Source organism: Dendropsophus ebraccatus, chromosome 9 (assembly GCF_027789765.1).
Source record: "Dendropsophus ebraccatus isolate aDenEbr1 chromosome 9, aDenEbr1.pat, whole genome shotgun sequence".
Lineage (NCBI taxonomy): Eukaryota > Metazoa > Chordata > Amphibia > Anura > Hylidae > Dendropsophus > Dendropsophus ebraccatus.
This window is the reverse complement of record NC_091462.1, coordinates 8,814,203-8,839,416: the sequence shown is the minus strand read 5'-3', so window position 1 is coordinate 8,839,416 and position 25,214 is coordinate 8,814,203. Positions and strand designations below refer to the sequence as shown.

At 50.1% G+C, this 25,214-nt stretch overlaps 1 protein-coding gene across 6 annotated transcripts in view; it reads right to left on the bottom strand.

The window, feature by feature from the left end:
* The window catches only part of KALRN (kalirin RhoGEF kinase), a 237,598-nt gene that overhangs the window by 89,836 nt on the left and 122,548 nt on the right, over positions 1–25,214 (bottom strand). For all 6 annotated transcript variants that reach the window (XM_069982465.1, XM_069982466.1, XM_069982467.1 and 3 more), the window contains exons 11-26: positions 23,703–23,894; positions 20,873–21,042; positions 18,397–18,571; positions 17,811–18,006; positions 14,043–14,209; positions 13,621–13,740; positions 13,197–13,415; positions 12,928–13,080; positions 12,584–12,698; positions 11,950–12,065; positions 9,795–9,917; positions 7,215–7,397; positions 5,998–6,116; positions 5,695–5,761; positions 4,470–4,579; positions 1,178–1,247 (exon numbers count right to left, since the gene is read on the bottom strand). In XM_069982465.1, coding sequence (XP_069838566.1) covers positions 1,178–1,247; positions 4,470–4,579; positions 5,695–5,761; positions 5,998–6,116; positions 7,215–7,397; positions 9,795–9,917; positions 11,950–12,065; positions 12,584–12,698; positions 12,928–13,080; positions 13,197–13,415; positions 13,621–13,740; positions 14,043–14,209; positions 17,811–18,006; positions 18,397–18,571; positions 20,873–21,042; positions 23,703–23,894 — 2,295 coding nt within the window. The remainder of the gene's footprint in view (positions 1–1,177; positions 1,248–4,469; positions 4,580–5,694; positions 5,762–5,997; positions 6,117–7,214; positions 7,398–9,794; positions 9,918–11,949; positions 12,066–12,583; positions 12,699–12,927; positions 13,081–13,196; positions 13,416–13,620; positions 13,741–14,042; positions 14,210–17,810; positions 18,007–18,396; positions 18,572–20,872; positions 21,043–23,702; positions 23,895–25,214) is intronic.

Genomic DNA, 25,214 nt, shown 5'->3' with positions numbered 1-25,214 from the left:
GCATCACTCACCTCATACAGCTCCTACATCCCAGCATCAGTGACCTCATACAGCTCCTATATCCCAGCATCAGTGACCTCATACAGCTCCTATATCCCAGCATCAGTGACCTCATACAGCTCCTACATCCCAGCATCACTGACCTCATACAGCTCCTATATCCCAGCATCACTGACCTCATACAGCTCCTACATCCCAGCATCAGTGACCTCATACAGCTCCTATATCCCAGCATCAGTGACCTCATACAGCTCCTACATCCCAGCATCAGTGACCTCATACAGCTCCTATATCCCAGCATCACTGACCTCATACAGCTCCTATATCCCAGCATCAGTGACCTCATACAGCTCCTATATCCCAGCATCAGTGACCTCATACAGCTCCTATATCCCAGCATCACTCACCTCATACAGCACCTATATCCCAGCATCAGTGACCTCATACAGCTCCTATATCCCAGCATCACTGACCTCATACAGCTCCTATATCCCAGCATCACTCACCTCATACAGCTCCTATATCCCAGCATCACTGACCTCATACAGCTCCTATATCCCAGCATCACTCACCTCATGCAGCTCCTATAGCCCAGCATCACTGACCTCATACAGCTCCTATATCCCAGCATCAGTGACCTCATACAGCTCCTATATCCCAGCATCACTGACCTCATACAGCTCCTATATCCCAGCATCACTGACCTCATACAGCTCCTATATCCCAGCATCACTGACCTCATACAGCTCCTATATCCCAGCATCAGTGACCTCATACAGCTCCTATATCCCAGCATCACTCACCTCATACAGTACCTATATCCCAGCATCAGTGACCTCATACAGCTCCTATATCCCAGCATCATTGACCTCATACAGCTCCTATATCCCAGCATCACTGACCTCACACAGCTCCTATATCCCAGCATCACTCACCTCATACAGTACCTATATCCCAGCATCAGTGACCTCATACAGCTCCTATATCCCAGCATCACTGACCTCATACAGCTCCTATATCCCAGCATCACTGACCTCATACAGCTCCTATATCCCAGCATCACTGACCTCATACAGCTCCTATATCCCAGCATCAGTGACCTCATACAGCTCCTATATCCCAGCATCACTCACCTCATACAGCTCCCATATTCCATTGACAATCACATTCTACTTACCCAGGTGACAAAACAATGTCCGACATCCTCCGGAAGCTGCTCGTATTTCTCTAACTCCTTTAAGAAGATGCTGAGGAGAAGCATAGAGGATTGTGGGTGAAAAAGTTACATAGAGTATACGGTATATACACACACATCTTCCTCCTATGACCTCTCAGTTATATACAGTAACTGTGAATTACAGAATGTGATATCTCCTAGTATACATGAGGGACAAGGACCCCGCGCACCAACAGACAGGGACCCCCGCGCACCAACAGACATGGACCCCGCGCACCAACAGACATGCACCCCCGCGCACCAACAGACAGGGACCCCCGCGCACCAACAGACATGGACCCCCGCGCACCAACAGACATGGACCCAAGCGCACCAACAGACATGGACCCCCGCGCACCAACAGACATGCACCCCCGCGCACCAACAGACAGGGACCCCCGCACACCAACAGACAGGGACCCCCGCGCACCACCATACAGGGACCCCCGCACACCATCAGACAGGGACCGCCGAGCCCCAACAGACATGCACCCCCGCGCACCAACAGACATGCACCCCCGCGACCAACAGACATGGATCCCCGCGCACCAACAGACATGGACCCCCGCGCACCAACAGACATGGACCCCCGCGCACCAACAGACATGGACCCCCGCGCACCAACAGACATGGACCCCCGCGCACCAACAGACATGGACCCCCGCGCACCAACAGACAGGGACCCCCGCGCACCAACAGACAGGGACCCCCGAGCACCAACAGACAGGGACCTCCGCGCACCACCATACAGGGACCCCTGCACACCATCAGACAGGGACCGCCGAGCCCCAACAGACAGGGACCCCTGCGCACCAACAGACATGGACCCCCGCACACCACCATACAGGGACCCCCATGCACCACCATACAAGGACCCCGCGCACCAACAGACAGGGACCCCCGCGCACCAACATACAAGGACCCCCTTGCACCACCATACAAGGACTCCGCGCACCAACAGACAGGGACCCCCGCGCACCAACAGACAGGGACCCCCGCGCACCAACAGACAGAGACCCCCATGAACCAACAGACATGGACCCCGCGCACCAACAGACATGGACCCCCGCGCACCAACAGACATGGACCACCGCGCACCAACAGACATGAACCCCCGCGCACCAACAGACATGAACCCCCGCGCACCAACAGACATGGACCCCCGCGCACCAACAGACATGGACCCCCGCGCACCAACAGACATGGACCCCCGCGCACCAACAGACATGGACCCCCGCGCACCAACAGACATGGACCCCCATGCACCACCATACAAGGACCCTGCGCACCAACAGACAGAGACCCCTGCGCACCAACAGACATGGACCCCCGCGCACCACCATACAGTGACCCATATCCACCACCACACAAGGACCCCGCGCACCAACAGACAGGGACTCTCACAGTATAGGAAGCACTGGTCTGGACTGGATATTATTAGGGACCCCCGCACACCAACAGACAGGGACCCCCGCACACCATCATACAGGGACCTCCACACACCAACAGACAGGGACCCCCGCACACCAACAGACAGGGACCCCCGCGCACCACCATACAGGGACACCCATGCACCACCATACAAGGACCCTGCGCACCAACAGACAGGGACCCCCGCGCCCCAACAGACAGGGACTCCCGCGCACCACCATACAGGGTCCCCAATGCACCACCATACAAGGACCCCGCGCACCAACAGACAGGGAACCCCGCGCACCAACAGACAGGGACCCCCGCGCACCAACAGACAGGGACTCCCGAGCCCCAACAGACAGGGACCCCCATGCACCACCATACAAGGACCCCGCGCACCAACAGAAAGGGACCACCGCGCACCAACAGACAGGGACCCCCGCTCACCAACATACAGGGACCCCCGCACACCAACAGACAGGGACCTCCGAGCCCCAACAGACAGGGACCCCTGCGCACCACCATACAGGGACCCCCGCACACCAACAAACAGGGACCCCCGCGCAACACCATACAGGGGCTCCCATGCACCACCATACAAGGACCCCGCGTACCAACAGACAGGGACCCCCACGCACCAACATACAGGGACCCCCGCACACCAACAGACAGGGACCCCCACACACCAACAGACAGGGACCCCCGAGCCCCAACAGACAGGGACCCCCGCACACCAACAGACAGGGACCCCCGCACACCAACAGACAGGGACCCCCGAGCCCCAACAGACAGGGACCCCCGCACACCAACAGACAGGGACCCCCGCACACCAACAGACAGGGATCCCTGCGCACCACCAGACAGGGACCCCCGCACACCAACAGACAGGGACCCCCACACACCAACAGACAGGGACCCCCGCACACCAACAGACAGGGACCCCCATGCACCACCATACAAGGACCCCGCGCACCAACAGACAGGGACCTCCGAGCCCCAACTGCTGTCAGTATATACAGTGAGTACACAGGGATCTGCTGTCAGTATATACAGTGAGTACACAGGGATCTGCTGTCAGTATATACAGTGAGTACACAGGGATCTGCTGTCAGTATATACAGTGAGTACACAGGGATCTGCTGTCAGTTTATACAGTGAGTACACAGGGAGCAGCTGTCAGTATATACAGTGAGTACACAGGGATCTGCTGTCAGTATATACAGTGAGTACACAGGGATCTGCTGTCAGTACATACAGTGAGTACACAGGGAGCAGCTGTCAGTATATACAGTGAGTACACAGGGAGCAGCTGTCAGTATATACAGTGAGTACACAGGGATCTGCTGTCAGTATATACAGTGAGTACACAGGGAGCTGCTGTCAGTATATACAGTGAGTACAGGGAGCCGCTGTCAGTATATACAGTGAGTACAGGGAGCTGCTGTCAGTATATACAGTGAGTACACAGGGAGCTGCTGTCAGTATATACAGTGAGTACACAGGGAGCTGCTGTCAGTATATACAGTGAGTACACAGGGATCTGCTGTCAGTATATACGGTGAGTACACAGGGATCTGCTGTCAGTATATACAGTGAGTACACAGGGAGCTGCTGTCAGTATATACAGTGAGTACACAGAGAGCAGCTGTCAGTATATACAGTGAGTACACAGGGATCTGCTGTCAGTATATACGGTGAGTACACTTACTAATACTTTGTACTGACCTATTTTACTATAAAGTGGCCAACCCCTTTAAGTTGAATGTTTCCCCCCTGATCACGGTCTGGCGGCTGTCAGTGACCAATAACCCTGTATAATGTCATGTCCATCCTCACTCACTTGTTGTGAAAATCGTAGAGCTCCTGAATGTTCCCAAATATAATGTGCTCCTTATTAACAATCCCAGGGGGGATCTCCTCCACACCGCTGGTCATCTCCCACAGGTAGGTCTGCAAGGAAAGGGACAGAAGAGACATGAGAGAGAGAGACGGGGTGATGCCGAGACATGAGAGAGAGAGAGAGACGGGTGATGCCGAGACATGAGAGAGAGACGGGGTGATGCCGAGACATGAGAGAGAGAGAGAGAGAGACGGAGTGATGCCGAGACATGAGAGAGAGACGGGGTGATGCCGAGACATGAGAGAAAGAGAGAGAGACGGGGTGATGCCGAGACATGAGAGAGAGAGAGAGAGAGACGGGGTGATGCCGAGACATATGAGAGAGAGAGAGAGACGGGTGATGCCGAGACATGAGAGAGAGACGGGGTGATGCCGAGACATGAGAGAAAGAGAGAGAGAGAGACGGGGTGATGTCGAGACATGAGAGAGAGAGACGGGGTGATGCCGAGACATATGAGAGAGAGAGAGACGGGTGATGCCGAGACATGAGACAGAGACGGGGTGATGCCGAGACATGAGAGAGAGAGACGGGGTGATGCCGAGACATGAGAGAGAGACGGGGTGATGCAGAGACATGAGAGAGAGACAGGGTGATGCCGAGACATGAGAGAGAGATGGGGTGATGCCGAGACATGAGAGAGAGACGGGGTGATGCCGAGACATGAGAGAGAGAGAGACGGGGTGATGCCGAGACATAAGAGAGAGAGAGAGAGAGAGAGAGAGACGGGGTGATGCCGAGACATGAGAGAGAGACGGGGTGATGCCAAGACATGAGAGAGAGACGGGGTGATGCCGAGACATGAGAGAGAGACAGGGTGATGCCGAGACATGAGAGAGAGACAGGGTGCAACCGAGACATGAGAGAGAGAGACAAGGTGCAACCGAGACATGAGAGAGAAAGAAGGAGAGAGACGGGGTGATGCCGAGACATGAGAGAGAGAGAGACGGGGTGCAACCGAGACATGAGAGAGAGGGAGAGAGACGGGGTGATGCCGAGACATGAGAGAGAGACAGGATGCAACCGAGACATGAGAGAGAGAGAGACGGGGTGCAACCGAGACATGAAAAAAAGGGAGAGAAAAGGGGTGCAATAAACATGAGAGGGCAAGGGAGATGACGAACATCAAAGATATGAGAGAGTTGGAGGAGGAGAGACTGCCAGATACCTCCATACACTCGTGCAGGTCTCGGACATAAGCTTTCTCTGTCTGGAGCAGCTCAGCCATTATGAACCTGAAAAAGAAGGGTTAACGTTACCAGGATGATATATATATATATGATATGATATAACTAGGGTTATACTGGACATTGGTCTTATACTGGAGTCATACTGGACACTGGTAATATACTGGTGTTATATTGGACACTGGTGTTATACTGGTGATATAATAGACACTGCTTGTGGCTCCTGTATACAGAGTCCTGTAGCGCTGTATATATCAAGGCGAGCGTGGTTCCTTCTCCCTTACTCCTTTTTTCGGGCTGATTTCCTCTTCTCCTCATTGACCTCATGGCCGGCGTCCCGTAACTTCACCTCTGGGTCGGTCAGGATGGCCGGAACGATGTCAAGTTCCAGATCTTTATTATCCTGTTAACAGACGGATTGGTGAATGACATTTGCAGTGTTTGCAGCCTCTGCCCCCTCCCCATCCCCTCTCCCCATCTCATCTGCCCGTGCCATCTCCTATCCGCACTCCCCATCCCATCTTCTTTCCTCTCTTCTCCCCTTCCCATCTTCTCTTCCCTCCCCTTCCCTTCCCCTCTCCCCCTCCCCATCCCATGTCCCCCCTCCCCATCCCATCACCTCTCCCCCCTCCCCATCCCCCCTCCCCATCCCATCTCCTCTCCCCCCTCCCCATCCCATCTCCTCTCCCCCCTCCCCATCCCATCTCCTCTCCCCCCTCTCCATCCCATCTCCTCTCCCCATCCCATCTCCTCTCCCCCCTACCCATCCCATCTCCTCTCCCCCCTCCCCATCCCATCTCCTCTCCCCCCTCCCCATCCCATCTTCTCTCCCCCCTCCCCATCCCATCTCCTCTCCCTCCTCCCCATCCCATCTCCTCTCCCCATCCCCATCCCATCTCCTCTCCCCCCTTTCCATCCCATCTCCTCTCCCCCCTCCCCATCCCATCTCCTCTCCCCCCTTCCCATCCCATCTCCTCTCCCTCTGTAATCAGATACACGGGCCCGCTGCACCCCTTGCTGTCACTGATGTCAGACAAAGTCTTAGAAGATCCGCCGCCGGAGCCCCACCGAGCTGCCGCCGCACTCCAGGGAGCGAATTATCAGCCAGGATGACCGCCAGATTAGTGCTTGGTAGATGGCGGGATGTGATGCGAACGCTCAATAATTATAGCGGCGCTCACATGGCTGCCAACACTTCCCATGCATTATGGATGAGAGAACAACTCACTGTGACGCTTATCAAATGGCCATTTTATAGAAGTCAATGCTTTCAATTATAGAGAAGCTGAGCGGAGTGATGTATGGCCGATCCCTTATATCATCATATACCCTCCAGACTGCACTATATATGTATACTGTGATGTAATATGGCGGCAAGTTACCATCCAGTCGCAACCAATGGAGCTACAGGTTAGGCAACATTGCTCTACAGAAAAAATTGGCTGCCATCTTATTGGTCACTGTAGGTGGCGCCATTGCCTCCTTAGTGTACGTGGCGTACCTCAGTGCTGATGCCCAGCGCCCTCTGCAGAGAACACTGGTATTTCCCCATCCGCAGAGCGAAGTCGCGGTAATGCTTGTTCACAGTGGTCACCCATTTCTTCAGCTCGGTGGCGTGGACGTGTCCTTTCTCCACAAAGCTGTCGGCCAGCTGGATCAGGAGCCGCACCTTCTCCTTAGTTTGCTGTCAGGAGAGAGAAGAGATGTAGTGATGGCGGCATCGCACCATGATGGTCTCTGTGTCTATGGAAACCAGCACAATCATCATTATAGGAACCGCGGAGCCAGAGGAGAGGTCACCGAGACCTTCACTGCCGCCATGACAGCCCAAGGTCAGATGGAAGAAACAATCCCTGTTAAGGGTACTTCACAGTTTTTCCCTCCTTTATTTCTCAACTAAAGGGGTTGTTCACCAAAATTTCTTTTTTCTTTCAAATCAACTGGGGCCAGAGATTTGTAGTTTACTTCTGTTTAAAAAAAATCTCCATTCTTCCAGTACTTATCAGCTGCTGTATGTCCTGCAGGAAGTGGTGTATTCTCTCCAGTCTGACACAGTGCTCTCTGCTGCCACCTCTGTCCATGTCAGGAACTGTCCAGAGCAGGAGAGGTTTTCTATGGAGATTTGCTGCTGCTCTGGACAGTTCCTGACATGGACAGAGGTGGCAGCAGAGAGCACCGTGTCAGACTGGAGAGAATACACCACTTCCTGCATTACAAACAGCAGCTGATAAGTACCGGAAGACTGGAGATTTTTAAACAGAAGTAAATTACAAATCTCTGGCACTTTTTGGCACCAAATGATCTGAAAGAAAAAAAATTGGTGAACAACACCTTCTTATGTCCTCTCCACCAATAAGTTAGGTCTTTATATAGTGGGGGAGGCAGGCCATAGGACCAGTTTAGCTAGGGAGTGCGATAGTGGATGGTGTCCCTGTTTTGTTATCAAGTGTTCCAGTGCTAGCCATGCTGAGCTAGTAACACCTACGACTTATCCACGCTGGGGGGCTATCTTCTTATTCTTCTTCTTAAAGGGTTATCCAGCATTAGAAAAACATGGCCACTTTCTTCCAGAGACAGCACCACTCTTGTCTCCAGTTCTGGTGTGGTTTTTAATTAAACTCTATTCACTTAAATGGAAAAGAACCAGCACCCAACCTGTCTCTGGAAGAAAGTGGACATGTTTTTCTAATGCTGAATAACCCCTTTGAAGAGTCCAGATAGGTAACCACAACTAAGGGCCCCATTACACGGGACGATTATCGTGCGAAAAATCGTTAAATCGTTCGAATTTAAACAATAATCTTTCTGTGTAATTGCAGGCAACAATCGAAAAATTGTTCGTATGTCGTTGATCGTTTATTTAGATCTGAGCCTAAAATTATCGTAAATCGTTCGCTAATCCTTCGCTGTAATTCCACGTTCGTTCACTCAAGTTCCCCTTTTTTTTTACTAATCGTTCAGTGTAATTGCACATTGTTCATTGTTTTTCTGGGATCAGAAGGAATAAACGATCACAGTAACGATCGCAATAACGATTGTAACTAACGATTATCGTTCTGTGTAATATGGTGAACGATTTCAGGTTAACGATAAACAATCTCGCTCAGTGTAATAGGACCCTAAAGCTGAGAACTCTGCAAACCTGCTAGCTCCTATAGGGTAATCCCGCTGGCTAGCATACCCACTAGGCAGGGCCTGTGTTCCTCAGTGATTTAAGTATTTCAAGTCTTCAAGTCCGGCCATTTTAAAAATATGACAGGTGGCTGGGGAGAAAATAGCAAGCAAGTATTGCCTACCTCTCCCCGTGCCTCTAATGCACCATGTGGGGCCCCGGGACCCCCACCTGAAGGCATTTCCCCTGAATTGTGATGACGTCAGGGCTCTGGGGAAAATGCCTGTCCCGGCTGATGGACAGCGCGCTCAGCAGTCAGTGACCGGGGTGGGACGTGGCTCCAATCACTGATTGGCTGAGCGGGTTGTCCATCAGTCGGGTCATGACATCGGCTCTGCTGGAGATCCCGGAGAGGAGATCCAGCGCTGGAGGGATACAGGAAGAGGTGAGATGGTGTTGTTTTTTATGTTCCCTCCTGCCCCTGATGCGTGATTTTTTTCCCCATGGCCGGACTTCTCCTTTAAGTATTATTCAGTGTTCCTGCTCACAGCAGTGATCTATATTCAGTCTATAGTATGCGTCAGTGTACCTGCTAGAAACCATGACGTCTAAAAGAGTATTACAAGTCTAACAAGTATTGTCAAGGGATTTCAAGTAAAAGTTCCTACTGTTTAAGTTACTTGGACTCTGTGGTTCTTCAGTATTACATATGTGTGTTTGTGACCCGAGGGGCATATACCACTCAGGCCCCATGACGAGTGCCGGAGGGGTACACCAATAACTGCCTTTGCAAGATCCACCTAGTAACCCCTGAGTTACCGCACAAGAAAACTATGGGGCTTACAGGTCTTATCCTGGGGCCGAGCATTAACCAGTTTCCATCAGGTCCAGGACAGAAGTTCCCCCCAGTTTGGGATACCGGTGTTCACACTGCATGGAGAGGTTCACTCAATCTGCGGGCATCCTCACCTTAGCAGGATGGCGGAAGTCCTCATACTCCTTCAGCAGCCCCTGCGTCTCCTCCAGGCTGTCCCCGGTGCTGGTGTGAGAGGAGAGGAAGTGTTCTCCATTCTCCTGGATCCAGTCCAGAGCCTGAAAGAGGTGACAGGTGAGTAGATGTCTGTGATGTTGCTATGGTGAAAGCCGGACAAAGCGATACAGCGATACACAGCGATACAGCTGTACACAGCGGTACAGCCATACACAGCGGTACAGCCATACACAGCGGTACAGCCATACACAGCGGTACAGCCATACACAGCGGTACAGCCATACACAGCGGTCCACAGCAATACACAGCAACACACCCAGACAAAGCGATACAGCAGTACACAGCCGTACACAGCGACACAGCCGTACACAGCGATTCAGCCGCACACAGCGGTACAGCCATACACAGCGGTCCACAGCAATACAGCCAGACAAAGCAGAACACAGCGATACAGCCGTACACAGCTATACAGCCCTACACAGCGATACAGCCGTACACAGCAACACAGCCGGACAAAGCGATACAGCGATACAGCCGTACACAGCGAAACAGCCATACACAGCGATACAGCCATACACAGCAACACAGCCGTACACATCGATACACAGTAACACAACCATACACAGGGAAACAGCTGCACACAGCAATACAACTATAGAAACCAATACAGGCTACAGTGATACAACCATACACAGCGATACAGCCATACACAGCGATACAGTCATAGACAACGATACAACCATACACAGCGATACAGCCATACACAGCGATACAGCCGTACACAGCGTTACAGCTATACACAGCGATACAGCCGTACACAGCGTTACAGCCATACACAGCGATACAGCCATACACAGCGATGCAGCCGTACACAGCGTTACAGCTATACACAGCGATACAGCCGTACACAGCGTTACAGCCATACACAGCGATACAGCCATACACAGCGATGCAGCCGTACACAGCCATACAGCCGTACACAGCCATACAGCCGTACACAGCGATACAGTCATAGACAGCGATACAACCATACACAGCGATACAGCCATACACAGCGATACAGCCGTACACAGCGTTACAGCCATACACAGCGATACAGCCGTACACAGCGTTACAGCCATACACAGTGATACAGCCATACACAGCGATGCAGCCGTACACAGCCATACAGCCGTACACAGCCATACAGCCGTACACAGAGATACATCCGTACACAGAGATTAATCCGTACAGAGATACAGACGTACACAGAGATACAGACGTACACAGAGATACAGACGTACACAGCCATACACAGCCGTACACATTAATACAACCGTACACATTGATGCAGCCGTACACAGATACAGCCGTACACAGAGATACAGCCGTACACAGAGATACAGCCGTACACGGAGATACAGCTATAAACAGCCATACACAGGGAAGCAACTGTACAAAGTGATACAGCGGCACACGGCAATACAACTATAGACACCAATACAGCCTAAAGTGATACAACCCTACACATCAATACAGCTTTACACAGGGACACACAGCAACACAGCCGTACACAACGATAGAGCCGTACACCGCAATACAACTTCATATAGCCACACAATAATACATAGCCATACAACTGTACACAGCACAACAATAGACATAGATTTACAGTAATACAAAGAAATAGAACAATATACAGTGACACAATATCACTCATAACCATACATGGCGGTACAACCACACACAGAGATACATGGAAAGAAACAGGAATACAATCAAAGATAATGATACAATGATATTACCCACATAGAATTATACAGAGACATAAGACCCCAGATCCCCTCACACAGTCATCACATTAACCTTTTCCTGACCCCATAAAGATTTATCATAGAATTCTCTAACTCTGAATTTTGCTAATGTCATACCGTCTGTGACCAGCAGATGGCACAAGACAACACAAAAAGATGGCAGCAACTACCAGGAAGGGGCAGCTGAGAATCCCCGCTATCTATGGTTGGGGGTGGGGGGTTATCCTGACCATGTGGGATGGTCTGACAGGTGATGAGCAGCAGCTGATGAATGATCGGGGAGGACACAGGTAAACACCACCAGGTGAGGACTGACAGGTGACACTCTCTATGACTCTACCTGCTTGGCGCTTCTCTCGAACACCACGTACTGCTGGCACTGGTCCAGGCGCCTCTTCTTCAGGGTCCAGAAGTGCAGAACCCGATTCTCCCTCTGGAGCAGTTCGCTGAGGATGGCTGCAAAATGGCCACAGACTGTTACCTAACACAGAACCACAGGCCCCCCAACATCCATACCCCCTGGTGCCCGACATAGCACCTGGACACAGGGGTGAAAGTGGTCTAATCTTCCCCCAGCAGTCAGTGATCTGTCAGGCCCTGACCGGCAGTCTAATCCGGGAGAGCGTAGTCTAATCTATGAGAGAGACATGCACCCCGGGCCGGGTTCCCATCCTGCCAGCGATCTCTATGACACCTAAATAGGATCTGCAGCGCGTTCCTGGGCATTACCAGTAATCTCCTCCGTTCTGCAGCTTAACAGCAACTAATCCAATAAAAAGCGGCACTCGGGCCCCGCGCTGCGTTCATTACCAGATCGGATCGTGCTCTGTATGTAGGGCCGAGTACAGTACAGTATACTGTATGTGACGGGCTGCAGAACCTACAGTCGTATATAGGAAGCAACAGGACAGGATCGGCAGCCGCTGCGCCACTGACCCCTATTCACCCCTCCAATAAGACATGAAGTAACTCACCTTTGACCTGTTGCTCGGGCCCTCGTGTGTGGGGGGCCACTCCTGGCATGCTGACATTGTTACGATGAATGTACTTTAAGAAAACTTCAGCATTTCTCCTCGCCAATGTGCAGGCCTGAAAACAAATAACATGGCGGAAGCAAAATTAGGACATAGACCGGAGCCCAACTGCAAAACTACAACTCCCATCATGCCAACGCTTTGGCTGTCTGGGCATGATTGGATTTGTAGTTCTGAAACAGCTGGAGGGAGACAGGTTCCCCCTCTCTTTTGTAGATCATGAGGAGCAGCCACGCCCTTGCCCAGCAAGGCTCCGCCCCTGAATATAATGCCCCTCCCCTCACCTTAAGGAAGGCTTCTTTCTGCTCCAAGTGCTTGCTGATTAGTGGCATCACATGATCCACTTCTGTGGTTGTTGGTCCCAGTTTATCATGTCCTCGGCACCAGTCCTCATCCCTCCGGTATTCCTGTTCCAGACTCTCCAGGACGCTGCACACCTAGACCAGGAGCACAAGTGTGGTTGGGCTCTATTCTGTGACCCCCGGCATCTACCACACCCGGCCCCCCCGTATTATACATTGGACCCCAAGCCTCCCATTTTGGGGGCACTGACCTGTTCGGAGGTTTTGTAGAAGGCCACTGAGGCGTTGACCAGCTTCAGCCTGTCCTCCATCTTCAGCATCAGCTGCTGCCAGTGCATGGCCACCTTCTCTGCGCACTCTCGGATGGCGTCAGCGTCGTAGTGGCCGGCCTGGAGCAGGGCCTCGGCCTTCTGCTGCACCTGCAGGGCACTCTGATGCGTCTTCTGTAAGGAGCTGGCATGGAAGAGCGACTGTGGGGGGGAGAGAAGGGACCGGGTAAGCGGAGAAAGAAGAAACACGTGACTGATATCAGCTGCTCTCCCATAATGCTCCAGCACTTTTATAAACTGCAGACTTTCCTGGTGACTGCCCCTTTAAGAATGCAGTGTCTGCAGGAAGGTGGATATCACCCTACAGGACTGCCTCCCCCGCCCATCATGCTGCCCGTCCTGTCACCTCAATCGCCATCTGGAACTGCTCATGTTCCCTCTGGAGCTGCTCGGCCTCAGACAAGGAGCTGGCGTTCACCAGGCTGGCATTCAGCATGGACTCTCCATTGCGGATCCATCCCAACACCTGGAAGAGAGACGACATCAGCCATTACTGCCCCCTGACAACCGCCTACCATAAAGTGAGACTCGAGGATGAGATATCATCACAGGATGCAAAAAACATCAGGGATACAGAATCGGTTATATAAATCCAGGGGGGCTGGGTCATACAGGGGTTGTCACCCAACTCTCCAAGATCCCTGCATGGCAACACTGGAATGGAGGAATAGATGGAGGCTTCTGTACTGCTGCGTTATACAGCACCAGCTTGAGGTGTATAGTATAATATAACCTCACAAGACCCTCAGTCCTCCAGGGGGCACTGACCTGCTTGACTTCGGCCTGTAGGTGGCGCAGCTGTAGACACTGTTCCAGGCGCTTGTGGGTCTGATCGGCGTTCAGGTCCAGCTCATGCTGCTTCTCATGGAGAAATTCCAGCAGTTCCTGCACCTGAGTGGCGAGGTCGATGTCCTTCTCACAGATCAGCTCAATGCCTGAAGGAAGTGGGGACAGAGATGTCCAGCATCACAAAGCCCACCAAGAAGAGCATCTGCACGTCTATCACACCAACCTACCTCATCTACACCTCGACCACACCAACCTACCTCATCTACACCTCGACCACACCAACCTACCTCATCTACACCTCGACCACACCAACCTACCTCATCTACACCTCAACCACACCAACCTACCTCATCTACACCTAAACCTCACCAACCAACCTCATCTACACCTCAACCACACACACCTACCTCATTTACACCAACCTACCTCATCTACACATCAACCACACCAACCTACTTCATCTACACCTCAACCACACCAACCTACCTCATCTACACCTAAACCTCACCAACCTACCTCATCTACACCTCGACCACACCAACCTACCTCATCTACACCTCGACCACACCAACCTACCTCATCTACACCTCGACCACACCAACCTACCTCATCTACACCTCAACCACACCAACCTACCTCATCTACACCAACCTACCTCATCTACACATCAACCACACCAACCTACTTCATCTACACCTCAACCACACCAACCTACCTCATCTACACCAACCTACCTCATCTACACATCAACCACACCAACCTACCTCATCTACACCTCAACCACACCAACCTACCTCATCTACACCAACCTACCTCCTTCATCTACACCTCAACCACACCAACCTACCTCATCTACACCAACCTACCTCATCTACACATCAACCACACCAACCTACTTCATCTACACCTCAACCACACCAACCTACCTCATCTACACCTCAACCACACCAACCTACTTCATCTACACCTCAACCACACCAACCTACCTCATCTACACCTCAACCACACCAACCTACCTCATCTACACTAAGCTACCTCATCTACACCTCAACCACACCAACCTACTTCATCTACACCTCAACCACACCAACCAACTTCATCTACACCTCAACCACACCAACCTACCTCATCTACACATCAACCACACCAACCTACTTCATCTACACCTCAACCACACCAACCTACCTCATCTACACCTAAACCACACCAACCTACTTCATCTACACCTCAACCACACCAACCTACCTCATCTACACCTCAACCACACCAACCTACCTCATCTAAACCAACCTACCTCATCTACACCTCAACCACACCAACCTACTTCATCTACACCTCAACCACACCAACCTACTTCATCTAAACCTCAACCACACCAACCTACCTCATCTACACCTCTACAACACGAACCTCTCATCTACACCTAAACCACACCAACCTGCCCCATTAACACCTCAACCACACCAACCTACCTCATCTACACCTCAACCACACCAACCTGCCACATCTACACCTCAACCACACCAACCTTCCTTATCTACACCTCAACCACACCAACCTACCTCATCTACACCTCCACCCCACCAACCTACCTCATCTACACCTCCACCACACCAACCTGCCACATATATATCTCTACCACACCAACCTGCCACATATGCACCTCTACCACACCAACCTACCTCATCTACACCTCTACCACACCAACCTGCCACATATACACATCTACTATACCAACCTGCCACATATACACCTCTACCACACCAACCTGCTACATATACACCTCAACCACACCAACCTACCTCATCTACACCTCTACCACACCAACCTGCCACATATACACCTCAACCACATCAACCTGCCACATATACACCTCAACCACACCAACCTACCTCATCTACACCTCTACCACACCAACCTGCCACATATACACATCTACCACACCAACCTACCTCATCTACACCTCTACCACACCAACCTGCCACATATACACATCTACCACACCAACCTTCCACATATACACCTCTACCACACCAACCTGCCACATATACACCTCTACCACACCAACCTGCCACATATACACCTCTACCACACCAACCTGCCACATATACACCTCTACCACACCAACCTGCCACATATGCACCTCTACCATACCAACCTACCTCATCTACACCTCTACCACACCACCCTGCCACATATACACCTCTACCACACCAACCTGTTACATATACACCTCAACCACACCAACCTACCTCATCTACAAATCTACCACACCAACCTGCCACATATACACCTCTACCACACCAACCTGCCACATATACACCTCTACCACACCAACCTGCCACATATGCACCTCTACCACACCAACCTGCCACATATACACCTCTACCACACCAACCTACCTCATCTACACCTCAACCACACCAACCTGCCACATCTACACCTCAACCACACCAACCTTCCTTATCTACACCTCAAACACACCAACCTCCCTCATCTACACCTCAACCCCACCAACCTACCTCATCTACACCTCCACCACACCAACCTACCACATATATACCTCTACCAAACCAACCTGCCACATATGCACCTCTACCACACCAACCTACCTCATCTACACCTCTACCACACCAACCTGCCACATATACACATCTACCATACCAACCTGCCACATATACACCTCTACCACACCAACCTGCTACATATACACCTCAACCACACCAACCTGCCACATATACACCTCTACCACACCAACCTGCTACATATACACCTCAACATCACCAACCTACCTCATCTACAAATCTACCACACCAACCTGCCACATATACACCTCTACCACACCAACCTGCCACATATACACCTCTACCACACCAACCTGCCACATATACACCTCTACCACACCAACCTACCTCATCTACACCAACCTGCCACATATACACCTCAACCACATCAACCTGCCACATATATACCTCTACCACACCAACCTGCCACATATATACCTCTACCACACCAACCTGCCACATATGCACCTCTACCACACCAACCTGCCACATATACACCTCTACCACACCAACCGGCCACATATACACCTCAACCTCACCAACCTACCTCATCTACACCTCTACCACACCAACCTGCCACATATACACATCTACCATACCAACCTGCCACATATACACGTCTACCATACCAACCTGCCACATATACACCTCTACCACACCAACCTGCCACATATGCACCTCTACCACACCAACCTACCTCATCTACACCTCTACCACACCAACCTGCCACATATGCACCTCTACCACACCAACCTACCTCATCTACACCTCTTCCACACCAACCTGCCACATATACACCTCTACCACACCACCCTGCCACATATACACCTCTACCACACCAACCTGCTACATAAACACCTCAACCACACCAACCTGCCACATATACACCTCAACCTACCTCATCTACAACTCTACCACACCAACCTACCTCATTTACACCTCAACCACACCAACCTGCCACATATACACATCTACCACACCAACCTGCCACATAAAAACCTCTACCACACCAACCAGCCACATATGCACCTCTACCACATAAAAACCTCTACCACACCAACCTGCCACATCTACACCTCAACCACACCAACCTACCTCGTTTACACCTCAACACCACCAACCTATCTCATCTACACCACAAACCCACCAATCTAGAAAAAAAGAGTCATACACGGCCACTTACCTGACGCTTGCACCTCCATGATGTACTGGTGAAGGTCCTGCCCCTGTTGGATCACTTCGAATGTCATGTTGTTCATGGCTAGTTTCCGCTCTTTGTGCCGTTGCAGCCGCTGCTCCGCAAGGGTCAGGTCTTCTGTGTTAAAGTCATTCATCTGCCGGAGAAGATCCTCATTCCAGGCGTCCAGTTCAGCTGTCACCTACAGTCAGACATTATACGCTAGATCATATAGTAACAAGGCTTAATATTGATTTGTGCCCCGATATAATTTTGTGAGTACAGATAATGTAATAGATGCGACCTGCAGTCCTATGTAAGTGCCCAGGTATCACAGGCTGATAGATCACTAAGCACAAGCAGTGAAATCACCTTGCCCCCTACTTCTGGCCCTGCCTGATGTTTGAGCATAGTATGTCACCCTCTAAGGACAGAGCTCATACCCAGACACCTGCAGCTTCTGGCCATTTTCATCAAAAATATTTAAAAAATTTAAGCAAAAACTATAGAACAATATAGACAATAAAGGAGCAAAAGGGGAAGTACAGATCAATGATCTGTATATAAAACCGGCGTCAGTCACAGGACCCACCTCTATCGTGTACTGCTCGAATATGCGCAGCTGCAAGAAGATGTCCAGCTTTATCTTCCTCTCGTGAAACAATTCTTCCATCTGAACCTGAGCCTCATCCAGCTGCTGCAGAACAGACTCGATGTGACTGATGGAGCTGTTGTGTGGAGTTTTATTGCTGGACACCGCTGAGTCCCTGCAGAGCACAGAACACAACTCAGCTCTGCACCACCAGTCTCATCATACACAACTCAGCTCTGCACTACAAGTCTCTTCATACACAACTCAGCTCTGCACCACCAGTCTCATCATACACAACTCAGCTCTGCACCATGAATCTCATCATACACAACTCAGCTCTGCACTACAAGTCTCTTCATACACAACTCAGCTCTGCACCACAAGTCTCATCATACACAACTCAGCTCTGCACTACAAGTCTCTTCATACACAACTCAGCTCTGCACCACAAGTCTCTTCATACACAACTCAGCTCTGCACCATGAATCTCATCATATACAACTCAGCTCTGCACCACCAGTCTCATCATACACAACTCAGCTCTGCACCACAAGTCTCTTCATACACAACTCAGCTCTGCACCACGAGTCTCTTCATACACAACTCAGCTCTGTACCACAAGTCTCTTCATACACAACTCAGCTCTGCACCACAAGTCTCATCATACACAACTCAGCTCTGCACCACAAGTCTCTTCATACACAACTCAGCTCTGCACCACAAGTCTCATCATACACAACTCAGCTCTGCACCACAAGTCTCATCATACACAACTCAGCTCTGCACCACAAGTCTCTTCATACACAACTCAGCTCTGCACCATGAGTCTCATCATACACAACTCAGCTCTGCACCATGAATCTAATCATACACAACTTAGCTCTGCACCATGAATCTAATCATACACAACTTAGCTCTGCACCATGAGTCTCATCATACACAACTTAGCTCTGCACCATGAGTCTCATCATACACAACTCAGCTCTGCACCACGAGTCTCATCATACACAACTCAGCTCTGCACCACAAGTCTCTTCATACACAACTCATCTCTGAACCACAAGTCTCATCATACACAACTCAGCTCTGCACCACAAGTCTCTTCATACAAAACTCAGCTCTGCACCACAAGTCTCATCATACACAACTCAGCTCTGCACCACAAGTCTCTTCATACACAACTCAGCTCTGCACAAGTCTCTTCATACACAACTCAGCTCTGCACCAGGTCTCATCATACACAACTCAGCTCTGCACCACAAGTCTCTTCATACACAACTCAGCTCTGCACCATGAATCTAATCATACACAACTCAGCTCTGCACCATGAGTCTCTTCATACACAACTCAGCACCACGTCTCATTATACACAACTCAGCTCTGCACCAAAAGTCTCATCATACACAACTCAGCTCTGCACCACAAGTCTCATCATACACAACTCAGCTCTGCACCACAAGTCTCTTCATACACAACTCAGCTCTGCACCACAAGTCTCATCATACACAACTCAGCTCTGTACCACAAGTCTCTTCATACACAACTCAGCTCTGCACCACGAGTCTCATCATACACAACTCAGCTCTGCACCACAAGTCTCTTCATACACAACTCATCTCTGAACCACAAGTCTCATCATACACAACTCAGCTCTGCACCACAAATCTCATCATACACAACTCATCTCTGTACCACAAGTCTCTTCATACAAAACTCAGCTCTGCACCACAAGTCTCATCATACACAACTCAGCTCTGCACAAGTCTCTTCATACACAACTCAGCTCTGCACCACGTCTCATCATACACAACTCAGCTCTGCACCACAAGTCTCTTCATACACAACTCAGCTCTGCACCATGAATCTAATCATACACAACTCAGCTCTGCACCATGAATCTAATCATACACAACTCAGCTCTGCACCATGAGTCTCTTCATACACAACTCAGCACCACGTCTCATCATACACAACTCAGCTCTGCACCAAAAGTCTCATCATACACAACTCAGCTCTGCACCACAAGTCTCTTTATAGACAACTTAGCTCTGCACCACAAGTCTCATCATACACAACTCAGCTCTGCACCACAAGTCTCATCATACACAACTCAGCTCTGCGCCACAAGTCTTATTATACACAACACAGCTCTGCACCATGAGTCTCATCATACACAACTCATCTCTGCACCATGAGTCTCATCATACACAACTTAGCTCTGCACCATGTCTTATCATACACAACTCAGCTCTGCGCCACAAGTCTCATCATACACAACTCAGCTCTGCACCACGTCTCATCATACACAACTCAGCTCTGCACCACGTCTCATCATATACAACTCGACTCTACACAACATGGTTCCCCCCTGTCCTCTTACATGTGGCTGCTGAGACTCCATACTGATTGAGGTATGGCTGCTCTGCATGTACAGGTAAATATCCTTTCCCCTGCAGCCATCATGATCAGCGCTCACCTGAGTTGTTGGATGAGATCTTCTCCCTCCTTTATGACATTGAGGGTCCCATCCAGTGTGGCTGTTTGCTGCTGCTGGAACTGTTTGATGAGCTCCTGGACGGCGTCTACAGAGTCCGCACACACATCCTCCAGCAACTCCTTCTGTAAGTCCTCCATCCACGTCCAGAGCTGAGGAAAAAGAAACATAGGAACCTCAGGAAAAACAGTAGAGACCACCGAAAAAAAAAGATCAAAGACGCCACCAAGAAGAGATGACAAAGAATATACCACCGAGAGAAGATAAAGAAGATACCACCGAGAGAAGAGACAGAATACACCACCGAGAGAAGAGACAGAATATACCACCGAGAGAAGAGACAGAATACACCACCGAGAGAAGAGATAGAAGACAGCATTAAGAAAAGATACCACCAAAAGAAGAGACAGACGTTACCACTGAGAGAAGAGACAGAAGACACCACCAAGAGAAGACACAGAATACAATACCAAGAGAAGAGACAGACTATACCACCGAGAGAAGAGATAGACTATACCACCGAGAGAAGATAAAGAAGATACCACCAAGAGAAGAGACAGAATACACCACGAGAGAAGAGATAGAAGACAGCAATAAGAAAAGATACCACCAAAAGAAGAGACAGACGTTACCACTGAGAGAACAGACGGAAGACACCACCAAGAGAAGACACATAATACAATACCAAGAGAAGATACAGACTATACCACCGAGAGAAGAGATAGGCTATACCACCAAGAGAAGAGATAGACTATACCACTGAGAGAAGAGATAGACTATACCACCGAGAGAAGATAAAGAAGATACCACTGAGAGAAGAGAAAGAAGACACTACTGAGAGAAGAGATAGAAGACAGCAATAAGAAAAGATACCACCGAGAGAAGAGACAGACTATACCACTGAGAGAAGAGACAGAAGACACCACCAAGAGAAGAGACAGAGGACACCACAGAGAGAAGACACAGAATATACCACCACAAGAAGATAAAGAAGAAACCACTGAGAGAAGAGACAGAATATACCACCGAGAGAAGAGATAGAAGACAGCAATAAGAAAAGATACCACCAAAAGAAGAGACAGACGTTACCACTGAGAGAAGATAAAAAAGAAACCACCAAGAGAATAGATAATAGACAGCAATCAGAGAAGATACTACTGAAAAAAGAGACAGAAAACACCTCCAAAAGAAAAGACAGACGTTTCCTCTGAGAGAAGAGACAGAGGACACCACAGAGAGAAGACACAGAATATACCACCAGGAGAAGATAAAGAAGAAACCACTGAGAGAAGACACAGAATACACCACCGAGAGAAGAGATAGAAGACAGAAATAAGAGAAGATACTACCGAAAAAAGAGACAGAAAACACCTCAAAAAGAAGAGACAGAAAACCACACAGAGAGAAGACAGAAGACACCACTAAGAGAAGAAAGATAAGAGTCAGAAGTTACCACCAAGAAAAGAAAGATAAGAGTCAGAATATACCACCGTGAGAAGAGACAGAATATACCACCGGAAGTAATAGAATCATAGGGGGTCTCATCCACCTCAAGGGGGGGAGGGGGTCATCTCTTTACTGGGGTGGGGTTGGGGGGGCATTCTCTCCCTGGGGGAGGGGGTCATCTGTCTACCTGGGGGGTCATCTCTCCATCTGGTAAGGGGGGTCATCTCTCTACCTGGTGGGGGGACTCCCCTCTATACCCCCACACATGTCCTGCCCCCCCCCTGGCCCGTCTACCTGCAGTCAGACACTTTCCTTTCACACTTTTTTATTGTATTCAGGTTTTCGTGTCCTTGCAGCGTCCTCTGTCCCCAAACATCATCACAATCTCTTTCCTGTCCATCAGGGACAATGTCCCCATTGTAGGACCGCAATTATCTCTCATGTTCTGGGCAGTAAAATTAGAAAAATAAATGGAACAACATGAGAGAGAAAGTGCGGGATATTAATATCTGACATAGATCCTGTCCCCGATATCAGCCGGGAGACTCTCACCGAAATTACTGCGAGCCGGAGGAGCCAAACCCTGCACCAGCAAATCCCGGAGACAACATTACAGTCTATGCACGTATCCCGTCCTCCCCGCCAGAAGGATCAGCGCACGGGGAGCGATTATACATAAATCCTCTACATACAGAGCAGATCCCAGGGACTGCCATTCACTCTCTATCACTATATTACAGCTTATATACACAACTAATATCCATAAAAGTGGAGTCACTGTGTACTTACATTACATTACTGATCCTGAGTTCTATCCACTATTATACCCCAGAGCTGCACTCACTATACTTCTGATGGAATCACTGTGTACATACATTACTGATCCTGAGTTACATCCTGTATTATACCCCAGAGCTGCACTCACTATTCTGCTGGTGAGGTCACTGTGTATATACACTACAGTACTGATCCTGAGTTACATCCTGTATTATACTCCAGAGCTGCACCCACTATTCTGCTGGTGAGGTCACTGTGTACATACATTACTGATCCTGAGTTACATCCTGTATTATACCCCAGAGCTGCACTCACTATTCTGCCGGTGCAGTCCCTGTGTACGTTACATTTCTCTCTTCCTCTGATCAGATAATGCTATAGTTGTGGCGTCTGGCGTTCCCTGCAGTGAATGTCTGATCAGTGGCTGCAGTGTAGGGAGCTGTCACGTCTCCTGTGTACTCCGCCAGGCTGTTAGTGCAGCGGGCGCCTCCGTCACTGGTGTATCTGATGACGGGTGGCGGAGCCTTTGATGCACTGACAGCTGCGGATCTGTGTCTAGCCGTTTCCTCTGCAGCGCGGATCCTCTTACCTCCTTCGTGTGACTGTGGAAGGAGACAGACATGTCCAGCAGCAGCTTCCTCTGCTCCACCCTGCGGACGAAGTCCTGGATCCGCACCTCCAGGTGCCGCGCCGCCTTGTAGATCTCCTCCGGGTCACATTCGCCGGTCTGAGCGAGCTGCTCGGCGGCCTCCAGTAACTTGTCAGCGTTGGTGTATGTGTTCTGCCAAAGACAACACCAGCAAAGTGTTAACCCACAAAAAGGGGGAAAACAAACTAAAGGGATAGTTCACCAAAAAAGAAAAAAAGAGATTTGTAATGTACTGCTATTAAAAAATCTTCAGTCTTCCTGTACTTATCACCTGCTGTATGTCCTGCAGGAAGTGGTGTATTCTCTCCAGTATGACACAGTGCTCTCTGCTGCCACCTCTGTCCATGTCAGGAACTGTCCAGAGGAGCAGCAAAACCCCACAGAAAACCTCTCCTGCTCTGGACAGTTCCTGACATGGACAGAGGTGGCAGCAGAGAGCACTGTGTCAGACTGGAGAGAATACGCCACTTCCTGGAGATTTTTTAATAGAGGTTAATTACAAATCTCTGGTACTTTCTGACACCACATCATAAAAAAATGGGTGAACTACCCCTTTAAGCAAGAAATCCACTATATTGTGGCCACCAGGGGGTGCTGATCCGCTGTTATCATCATCTACATGTGACTTCGTTCTGCAGCCAGATATCATGTGAACACTCTCCTATGGCTCGGAAAGCCAATGCGTCATGCCGGTCGTGTGCAATTATAGAAAACCGACAGTACTGTAATTCTACGATCTCAGTGAATGAAGATTTTGGAGAAGAATAAAACACACAGACGCATAATAGACGGATACACATACGTAGGCGCGATACGGTGCGTCTACGCCACACGTACGGTCAGGAACACAACTACTAAACACCTAAAATTAGATTCTGAGGGCACAAAGGGGGCTATAGGGTGAGGGGGGTCGGTGGTCGGCACATGGCACTTAGTTGCTAGGAACAGTTGCCATGGTTACTGCATCCACCCACGTGACTCGCTGCTTACGATGAAGGCGACATGGAAAACACGGCAATAGGGATTCATCATCACCGCAGAACGCAATCCATTCGTGTACACCATTCACATGGTCAGAATCCATGCATACTCATCGCCCTGATCTACAACCGCCATGACAGGAACACGTCATCAGGTCAAAGTGATTCTAATTCCTGTCAGTGAATAGAAACCACAGTAACAGAGCTGAGGGTTTGTTACAATTGCATGCAGCGCAGACACGTCTCCTGGGGGTTCGTTACAATGTGTCAGTGAAGTACAGGCTCTCATAGGACTGTATACACCATGAATCTATAGGTGCCCGTCATCCCTCGTCCCACTGATGTCAGTATCACGTGAAGTGAATAGAGATGGGATGATGATGAAATGCGTTGGACCCTCCTCTTCTCAGCTGTACGCCATTTATGCTGCATCCCCCATGAAGGGTTAATCCCATTTCTCTCTCATTTCATG